Source organism: Papio anubis, chromosome 16, assembly GCF_008728515.1.
Source record: "Papio anubis isolate 15944 chromosome 16, Panubis1.0, whole genome shotgun sequence".
Lineage (NCBI taxonomy): Eukaryota > Metazoa > Chordata > Mammalia > Primates > Cercopithecidae > Papio > Papio anubis.
In genome coordinates this window covers 4,320,772-4,331,151 of record NC_044991.1, presented here as the reverse complement: position 1 = coordinate 4,331,151, position 10,380 = coordinate 4,320,772, and the positions used below count along the sequence as shown (strand labels likewise).

General features: G+C 58.5%; 1 protein-coding gene across 2 annotated transcripts; it reads right to left on the bottom strand.

Annotated features, from left to right (window-relative positions):
• Positions 1-14: 14 nt before the first annotated feature.
• LOC116270721 (cadherin EGF LAG seven-pass G-type receptor 1-like) lies at positions 15-9,883 on the bottom strand. Of its 2 annotated transcripts, none has more exons than XM_031656185.1 (10): positions 8,104-9,883; positions 7,578-7,657; positions 6,124-6,250; positions 5,393-5,518; positions 4,790-4,884; positions 4,384-4,487; positions 4,030-4,179; positions 3,302-3,526; positions 2,792-3,047; positions 15-2,014 (listed from the first exon to the last, which is right to left on the bottom strand). In XM_031656185.1, the coding sequence occupies exons 1-10, from the start codon at positions 8,272-8,274 to the stop codon at positions 2,005-2,007; spliced, it is 1,344 nt and encodes a 447-aa protein (XP_031512045.1). In that variant the 5' UTR covers positions 8,275-9,883; the 3' UTR covers positions 15-2,004. The 2 variants fall into 2 exon arrangements, with proteins under 2 accessions (XP_031512045.1, XP_031512044.1); XM_031656184.1 differs by having other exon boundaries at positions 1,897-2,047.
• Positions 9,884-10,380: the final 497 nt, after the last annotated feature.

Below are 10,380 nucleotides of genomic sequence, written 5' to 3'. Positions count from 1 at the left end.
CAGCACCGCAGAAGTACAAATTCAAAAATCTTAATTTATTGTAGACTCTTCTCATTTGTAATTCCAGTGTTTTGAACATTAATAAATACACATCTGTTAAAAACCTCCAGTGTCTAATCTCTCCCATAAAGTCTTAATAAAAATAAGTTTACATTTTTCCTGTCTCAATAAAACTGACAGTTGTTTTTTGGTAACAGTTCTGACCAAATTAAAAATTACACCTCATGATGTTGGCTGTGGAGTATGTGAAAAAAATAAAATAGAACAAAACAAAAAATTACACCTCAGGGGGTGGAATCCTGTTAAAGTCATGAAAGCAGACTGTTCGAAGACTTAAAGACCTTTTCGTACTTAGGAAACACCAGTGGCAAACGTTTAAAGGGACTAGAGTTTTGTATCTTCGAAAGACCACTCACCTGGTAAGGCACATGTATAATTCATTCAGGTGTGAGGACTTTGGGATCTCATTTCATCCTCCTGTCTGGACCATTTTCAGATACGCTTTTCCTCTCACAGGCATCTGCTAACAGTGCTCACATTTTCATCAGGGTCAGGTTTAAAACTTAGTGTGGACATCTTTGCATTTTACTTGATGTTCATCCTATTTTATGGTTTCTCCTATTTGGAAGCAGCTGTGCTGATCACTTATTTGGGCGCCTGATTTGAAGAACAAAGGAAACGCTAAAATCAAACATGTCTGACAGTTCCGGCCCGTTCCACAGCCCCTCGGGCCACACTGTGCCAGCTGCCTGCCTGCAGTGGGCCTGACCTTGGTGTGAGTTTCCAAAAACAGTTTGGTAACCGTTGAAGGCTGTGGCTTTGTCCCTCTGCACAATTGGCCATTTGAAGCAAAATGAAGTAACTGGTCAGACGCCGGGGGTGGGAACCCCTGCCCCAGGAGATCCTCGGAGTCTCAAAGAGCTAGAGAACTGGCAGGAGGGATGTAATGGCCTGGAGGGCCCCATACCTCTGTCCAAATCAGGAACCTGCAAGACTTTAAGGTCCCAGGTCCCACGGGGAGCAGGAGCAAAGGACAAATCCATCCCCACCTGCAGCTGCCAGGCCACCTGGGAGGGGGTGGTGGTCAGGGAATGACCAGATGAAAAATGACAGCCGTGTGGCAACCATGCCCCACAGTGACCTCAGCAAGGCTTCTCACACCTGCCTAGTCCTGCACTGCCCTGTCTTAAATTCACACAGCCAGGGCAGAGGGCAAACGCATGCACAGCGAACACCAGGGACCCAGGGGGCCGGCGGGGAGGGCCCGTGCCATCCTCGCTTCCTGGCCAAAGGCAGCTATAGAGCTTCTAACTGCTTGGTTTTAGCCCCACTGCTGACATATTTTCCACCTTTGATCTGCTGGGGTACCAGTTTCGTCAACACATGCCAGATTCAAGTACAACTGTGCAATCTTCTTTACACGGAAGACAGCAAGGGATCATCGCATGGATCTCCTGGGATAACAAAGTCAGTACAAATGCAAAATATATACAGGTTTCACCTCCTCAGAGTCCAATACAAATATATAAAAGTATCTACAGCTTTCCCACATAGTGAAGTGATTTTAAGACAAGGGGTGCCTTTGCAAAGGGCTGCCGGGCTTCCAGCCACGCGTCTGCACTGCCATGAGATGCCCACCTGGGCGGGGCTGGACCACAGTCTTTGGTCTGTGCCTGGCGTCCCTGAACTCTGGGCAGCCTCTGGGCCCTGTCTGGGGTCCCCTCGCAGATCTGGCTCTGGCTGCAGTCTTAGGATCCAGCGGCGCTGGCCCAGTGGTCTGCGCCTCCCTCATGCCTGTGGCCTTTGGCACTTGTCACCAGGTCTGACAGGCCCTGAGCTCCTGGGAGAGCCAAGACTTTTGTGTCTGGATGACCAGTCCGGGGGCTGCCACCGTGGGGACCGCCACACTCTGGGCCCACTCCACTTCAAGGGCAGTGGCCCCTCGGGCTCCAAGCTCTGAGGGCTCAGTGACGCCGCAGCCTGTGTGGGGGTGACGGGCTTGCCTCACGGTTTCCTGATGGTTCAAATTGAAGTTTCATTACTGCCTCTGCGCGTGGGAAGAAGCCATCAAGCAGGTGAAGGGTCAGTGAGGGTAGTGGCTGGGTGGGGCCCAAGGTCACACAGGGGCAGGATCCCCCCATCAGGGTAGAGGGGGCATCTGGGGGCTCCAGGGAGGGTAAGCTCATGTTGGATGTTGCTGCCTTTGGGAGGCAGGAGAGGGGACCAGGACTAGCCTGTGGGCTTCTCTGCTGCCGGTCTCTCAGCAGAGCACAAGGAATCCGCGTTAGAAACCGGCCATCTCTACGGTGACTTTTGGGAGGGGCATCCTGAAGACCTGGCTTCTCCCTTGTGAGTTTGGAAGGAGGGAGGAGGAGCCAGGACCCCAGCTCCAGCCCGCCCCCTTCACCCCGCCCCCTTCACCCCGGGCATTCCGGGACCCTCAGTATCCTTAGTTGCAAGGTGGGTGGCAGTGGTCCAGAGCGGAGACAGTGCTGATCAAATGCAGAGCCCAGCACTTTAGGTCCTAGCATTTCGGGGCTGGCCAGGGCTTCAGAGTCCCAGAGGCCTGAGACGTGCCCCCAGGATAGGGGGTCTGCTTGTCTCCGGGGGATCCCCCTGACCTCAGCTGCAGCACACCCCCCTACAACCCTGCATCCCTGCCTGGGCTTCCTCTGCACTCAGGGCTCCAGGTGAGATGGGTGCCAGGTGCCTGACCACTGCCCCCTTTCTCTCCTGACTCAGGACAAGGGGGAAGTGGGTGACCCCCGCTCTGGAGGCCCGGGCTACTCACTCAGAGTCTGAGCCGTCAGCCTGGACGCTCCCGGTGCGCACGTTCATGGCCACCCCGTTGAGGTGCTCACGCCCCGGCTCCCTCCCGGGGTTCTTGATGGTGATGGCGCAGTCGGGGCCGCCAGAGCCCAGGGAGGACGTGCGCGAGGATGTGGGGCTCTGCTCACAGTCGGCCAGCTTCTCCCGGAGCCGGCCCTTCAGCGTCTGCTCTGTCAGCATCAGCGGCGGTGGGTAGGTGACTTTATTTTTCAAGATGCCTGGGAGGAGGAGGCGCAACAAGGTCACATCCGGGTGATGCTGCCAGGGACAGCTGCTGGGCTGCGTGCATCGGAGCCAGCCTCAGCCCCTGTCCTTCCTCCTGGTTTCCCAGGTCCCAGGGCTAGGCTGGAAGGCCACGTCTGTTCTGCCCAGGCCCTGACCTGCCCCACCAGCCCCACCCCCACCTCTGAACCAGGGACTGGCCCTTCTGGGTCCTCCAGCCTTTCACTGCAGCCCCGGCTTCCCCAGGCACCTTTCCTCTGCTCTGGAGGCTGGCAGCTAGCAGGCCTGGCCGTGCCCCCGCTCTCCCGGTCTGGGGGATTCTCTCCACGGTGACTGCCCTGCTCCTCGCGGTGCAGCTCCACGCTGACCTTGGTCTCCACCTTCAGGCGGGGCTGGCCGCCTGGGTCCTCACTGTCACTCTCAGCCAGGCTCTGGTCAGGCCAGGCGGCCGGAACGTGGTTGGCCACAGCATCCCCTGAGGCATGAGAGCGGTGCTCAGCAGACAGCAGCACTGCCACTCGAGCTGCGCCCCTGAGAGCCATGGCTCTGGCAGGTCCCGGGTGGCTCTGACCCACCTCTCCCCAACCTGTAGGCCTGGTAGGGCTGAACCCTAAAGGTGGGGAAACTGAGGCCCAGGAGGGAGAGTCCTGGCAGCAGGGCCCTTGCTGGGATCCCCCGCTGCATCTGTACCAGTAACCACACATGGCTATCCACCCCCAGCAGCCTCACCTGGACCTTGCGGTGACGGTCCAAAGAGAACCCCCGAGATTTCCTGCCTCTGCTCCAGGGATTGGCATGGAGGAGCAGAGGCTGTGGGGGAACCCAGCCAGAGTCCCCCCCCCCACCCCAGGCTGTCCTTTCATGTGGCTGCAGTGCTGCTGGGCATATCTTGGGAGGAAGGGACCCAGCCATGGCCAAGACCTGCCCCTAGCCTGCTGTCCACAGCCCAGCCTGGCCCAGTGTGCCCCACACGCTCACCTTTAGGGGTGCTATGGATGGCGCCCCTGGCCGGGTCCCATTTTTCCTCAGCCCCTACCCCGTCGTCCTCGCTGTCTGACGAGTGTGAGGAGGCGTAAGAGCTGCTCTGCTCATCCAGGGACAGCTCGCTATCTGAGTCGGAATCATGGCCTGTGGATGAGCGGGGAACAGGGAGGCTCAGGCCCTGGGAGGTGCAGGGGTCCCACCGAGGCCAGGCAGAGCCACTGGGCCCCTGGCATGCTGACACTGCGCATGGCGAGGCTGCTAGTGCTTCTTCAGGGGCGGAGTCTCCAGTGACCAAAGGGACGTGGGAAAAACAACCCCGGGGATCCTCCCCCTCCGGGGAAGCCATACCGGGGGGGTCCTTGGAGCTCCTGGGCACGAAGGATGCGTCTGGCTCTCCGTGGCTGCCCCGCACCAGCCCAGAGGACACGCTGAGCTTCTGGACTCCTTCATCCCTAGAGAGGCCGGGGAAAGGTGGGGCTCAGTATCATCCCTCAGGGGACAGGAAGTGCTGGAAAGTTCTCCGGAAGATTCTCTGCCCCCACCCTTCTGTGTTACCATCAAGAGCACAGACAAAAGAGGCTCCCAGTGTGTGGGGGAAGGTGGTAGGGGAAAGGTTGCGGGGGGGAAGGTCGGCGGGGGGAAGGTCGGCGGGGGAAATGTGATGTTGGTTGAATGGCAGGACATAGATGGGGGTGGCGCCAAAGCCTGAGGGAGCTCGAGAGCTACCTCCCCGAACCTGGAGCTGCAGCCTGACCTGACAGTGCTGTCCAGCGAGGCGGTGGACTCGCCCAGGTCCGTGCGCAGCATGTCGGGCCCATCGCCGAAGGTGGTGTTGCAGTTGAGGGAGCGCTGGGGGGAGGCAAAGGGCTGGTCACTGCCAGGTGGAGGCCACCACATGACCACCACAGGGGATGACTCTGTCCCCACGGCAAACCCCCCACACCCACACCCTGGCTGGGCCCCTCCCCAGCACACAGGAGGAGCCGGCCCCAGTCAACCCTCACTGCAAACAAGAGCCTCCTGGCAGCTGAAGGAAGCGCATCCTGGCCCACACTGTGGTCAGGGTTGCTGCCCTCCCTATAGCCACTGCTTCTGGTCAGGGTCCTTGGTGGTCCTGGCCCCCTCTTTCTAAGGCCTGGAAAAGCAGGGCTAGGACGCGACCGAGGCCCCATCTGGCCGATTCTATCACTCTCTGGTTCTGATGCTGGCAGCCATACCGTGCTCCGCGGGCGGCTCTGCTATCCCCACCATGAGGGGCACACAGGCTGCGGGGCTGGGGCTGACGCGCGATACTTCTCCCTCACCACTCAAGATGCCGCCCAGCTTCCAGTCCCGCGGTGTCCCCGGTGCCTCTTACCGTCAGCAGGGTGGCCCTGGTGGTGGTGGAGTCCTCCAGGTGTAGCTTCCTCCCGGCGAGCACACCCTTCAGGTGCTTCCGGACCTCCTGGTTAAGCACGCAGTGGAAGAGGAGGACGAAGGGGCCCTGGAAGGAGGAAGGCGGGGTCAGCACCTGCTGCTGCCTCCCTAGGCACCTGCCCTTAGGCGCCCCAGCACAGATGCGCACACAGCCTCGAGTGCACACCGCCAGGCCGCGGGGCCCAGGACACAGCCAGGCCTCCCCTCCTCAGGGACTGCTGCTTTCTCGGGGGCAGGTTGGGGAGCTCAGACACTGAGATGCCTGGGCTGGGCCCCCAGCATGCTGGAGGCATTGAAGGCCCCAGCTCAGACCAGAGTCTTCTGGGCACTCCTTTCACAGCCCTCGGGGCCCTCTGGTGTCCCCGCTGTGTCGTAAGTCCACTTGCTGGCCAGCCCTTAGTATGACCAGAAATGGCCACTTCTGATCCCTGGAGACACAAGTGGACTTGTGCTGGCCTGGCACTGGGGTCATCGTCCCCAAACACAGTGGGGAGGAGGCACCAGGCCCTGTGCTGGTTGCAAAAGGGGCTGAGTCCTTGCAGCCACAGGAGGATCCCACGCGAGGCCCAGGCAGGGCTGGTTTGAGACCGCAGGCCTCCACTGCCTTGCATCACAGCAATGGTGCCACGGCGGCCAGGCGGGGACCCCGCAGGCAACTCAGCCGCCACCTACCTGTAAGCCACTGAAGATGGCAAAGAGGTAGTGGAAGCTCAGTGCATCGCGGTTCACAGCCAGCAGCCCCAGCAGCCAGGTGGCGCTGATGAGCAGCAGCAGGAGGAAGGCGGTCCTCAGCAGGAAGCTGCGGGAGAGCAGGATCAGGCCTGTGCCCACTGCCACCACCTGCTCCCTTCCTCCCTCCCTCTCTGCGCATCCGCCCATCTGTCCGTCCGCCTGTCCACCCAGCCATCATCCACCTTGCTCCCTTCCTCCCCCGTAGCCAGGAACGGACTCATCCGGGAACCAGACAGAGCTTGTGTTAGTGGGGATGGTGGTGGAACAAATTAGGAAGCAAATAAATGACAAAACAGGAGCCGTGACGACTACACCAGGCCAGGGGGCCTGAGCCACGCCCATGGCTGCACTAGCTCCTGTGAGACACCTGTGGAGAGGCGAGAAGAAGAGCCCAGGGCCTGCCCTTGACGAGCTGTGACCCTGCAAGCAGCTTCCTGAGCTCTGCCTCAGTCTCCCCATCTGTAAAAGGGGAAGGCAAAGGCACATCCCCTCCCAGGGTTCAGAGAGGATGGAGTGAATCAGGGTGACAGAGCCTGCAGGTCCACAGGTCAGGGATGGCACTAAAGATAAGGAACTGACAAGGCCCCAGACCCCCCGTGTAATCCCCACATCTGGCCTTCCAGGCCACTCACCGCCCCTCCCTCTCCACCCTCCTGGGCCGGGAGCCTCACACTCCTCCTGGCAACCCAGCCCCCGTGCAAGCATTCTCCCTTCGCCCATCCCTGGCTCAGTCCCATCTGTCAGGTCACCAGCAGCTGCCAGGTCACCAGGGGCCACCTGGTTGTCTGACAGATGCCCCTGTCATCCCCTCCTGACCCTGTCACGGCTCCTGAACACTGTGCTGAGTCCTCCCACAGTGCCACCTGCTCCTTTGGGGGCCTCATAGGTTCCCTCTCCTCCCTAGAACACTGGAGGTTCCCTCCATGCTGGGCCCCTGTTCCGCTGCACCCTCTGATGGTGGGGCTGGGGGGGGAGCCTCCACTCCAGTGGCCCCAGCAACACCCGCAACACCCTCATCACCCATCAGAAAGTTCCATCTCCCCCACCCCACCCATCTCCACCCTGGTGATTCCAGGCAGCCCAATGCTTCCGTGCCAGGCGGGAAAGACTGAAGCCCAGGGTTGGCTGCCAGCTCCCTCCCCTCAGCTAACCTCCCCCAATTCCCCTCCCCTCAGCTAACCTCCCCCACTCCCCCCTCCCCTCAGCTAACCTCCCCCAGCCCCTGCAGATGCAACGTGGGAAACCTCTCTCGAGCCCTGGTGCTCACCCAGCTGCCCCCAGCCCTCCTCCATGAGGCCCACATGCCCTCGTGGGGCCCCAACCCACAGAGACTGGACATCGGGGTCTCAGGGCCCAGCTGACATGGCTGGCCGGTCAGGTTCTGCCCCACTTACATGATCCCTTTTTTCCCATAATAATGGTGTTTTCTTTGGCAGGAAACCTTTGCAGATAGGACAGAAGTGACTGTGTTGATCTGAAAACAAAACAAGCCGATCGATGTCAGGTGGCAGACTCTTCAGTCTTGTCACTGCAGACCTTCAACTGCCAAAAGCACCTGAAGCCCTTTGCCCTGCATCTCAGGAAGGGGTGTCTGGGTGAGGAGGACCCGAGCCCTGGCCTGTGGGACCAAGCACAGCTGTCCACCCACTGCCCCACAGGGCCCACCACACCCAGCCTGCCTGTGCAGGACCCTCCTGGGTGCTGGACGCAGACGGTCTCGTGTGGACACGACGCGAGACCCGAACCCACGATCAGAGGGCGAGGTTGGGGAGGGGCCTGGTGGCTTTGCTGTCACAAGATGGCCCTTCCTACCCCGCTTTGGCTGCTCAGAGGAGTTCGTGGCCCCAGCCAGCCCAGAGCAGTCCTTCCAGCTGACACATGCTCGGAGCACCCGGACTCCCGTGAAGGCCCCACACTCACAATTATAACAGCTCCGATGGGCCCCGCAAAGCTCCAAATCAGCGTATCTTGCAGGGACAGCCAGCAGAAGTCCGGGTTTCCGTAGCCCTGGGGGTCCAGGCCGACCGCCAGTCCTGAACACAGCGGGGAGGAAGGGAAGGGTGAGGGCCGCGTGCCCAGTGGCCACCCCATGCCAAGGACCAGCCAGGGTAGGGTGAAATGGGGGACTCAGCATGTCCCTTCTTAGAGGAAACAGCAAGGAGTTTGGGGAGCCAGCCCAGGGACCCTCTGAGCACAGTCTCTCCGTGTGGAGTCTCAGGCTCACCGGCCCAGGTGGCAGAGGCCTATCTGGGCCGGGGGCTGCTGAGGAAGACCAGAGACCCTGGAGGGTGGCAATGAGATGGTGCAGGAGGGATCATGAAGGCAGACGGTGCTTGGGAGGGCCCTGCCAGCTGGGCCATGTAGAGGTCAGAAGGCTGTGATGGACCCAAGGTGCAAGGGATGAGGCCCCAAAACAGATGGAGGACGGCATCATGTACGGGGGCCATATGTGAGCGGGTGGGGGACGCATACACCCCCATACCACATCCAACCATGTGCACATGCCATACACACGTACATACCCTATACACATGCATGCACACACGTGTGCAGACATGCATCACAGATATACATACCATACACATGTGTACACCACACACACCCCCGAAACTGCCTCAGCACTGGGCTTGCTTTGTGAGCTGCCTGTTTAAATAGGGAAAGAAACACTCTGAAGCAGTCGCCACTCCTAACCATCGTGTGACAAGCCAGATCCACCTGTCCATGCAGAGCATCAAGGTGACACTTGGGACAGGAGCAACCAGCAGGTGTGACGTGGTCTTTCTGTGTCCCTCACCCCACCTTGGCCTAGGCTATGCTCCTCCCCATTCTCCTTAAATATTTAAAAGATCCCGGCTCCCTGCTGCTTAACACCCTCCAGGACTTCCCACTGTCCTTTGGAGGAGCCAGTTAACCAGGACCACCCAGGACAGTCAGGGAAGCCCCAGACGGCCGGGCGAGGCAGCGGCCACTGACCAGCGTCTGCAGCTCAGTCTGAGGCTCCCCGGGAGTTGTTTTAAGATCTTGTGCGAGACAGACCTAAGTGTTAAACACCACAAACCAAACCAAAACCTGTTTTTAAAGCAAGTAGGAAATGTGAGCTATCTGGACTTAGAATCCAAAGGGCAGAGGCATCGCAGAGACCTGCTCTGCCTGGGCATCGAGGCAGCTTTTACACAAAGCCATACGAGCCCCTTTCTAGGCCACATTCTTCATCTCAGTGTCTCTCACAGTAAGCACCTAATCTAGGCAAGGTACGGCCTGTCACGTCAGGAAGTGGCAGCTGCTACCTCGCCCAACCTGCCCCCACCTCAGCGGCCCTGGGGGGAGGTGAAAAGGTTCTTCTCGCTGTGGAGACCAGGACAGTCCAGCAAGTGACCATGGCACTGGCCCCAGGGTGGCTGCTGGGTGCTGCCCTGGGGGCAACTCCCCCCACCCCAGTGACTCTGGCCTCAGACTGCGTCTAATCCCCAGAACCCAGGGATTACCCAGGAAAAGGGGTTCTTCTTCTTGTGAATAAAGGTGGATCTTTCTCAGTAGGGAGCAAACTGACTGATTTTTAGCAAAACGTGTGCTGAGGAAGTACTGTTTGTTCTACTCACTGATTCACTATTTATTCATTCATCCACTCACTCATCACATCCACGCATTGCACCCACCCAGCCACTTAATTTCATTGTCATCCATTAGCTACCCATCCATCCACCCATTGAGGTGATCGATTCGACGATGATGATGCCGACGCGCGATCGATCTGATGATCGATGGATCTGATCGATCGACGGATCGATGATGATTGATCTTCGATCGATCGATTGTCGATTTTATTTATTATCGATCGACGATTTCGCCGACGACTTTATCGATTTATCGATTTGTTTATTTACTTATTTTCGACGACGACATTTACTTTTTATTGACGATTTCCATTTTATTTTATTTAATTTTTACCGACGATTTATTTACTTTTTCGACGATCGACGACGATGCATTTTTCGACGACGGACGATCGATGCATTTTGATATTTATCGACGATTTCATCGATTCCCTCCATTCATTCACTTACTTCACTTCTCATCTATTCATTTCCCAATCCATCCAGCCACTCACTTACCCCCCATCCATCCATCCATCCACTCACTCACTTCTCCATCCATTCACCCACTCACTCACCCCTAATCCATCCAGCCACCACTTAC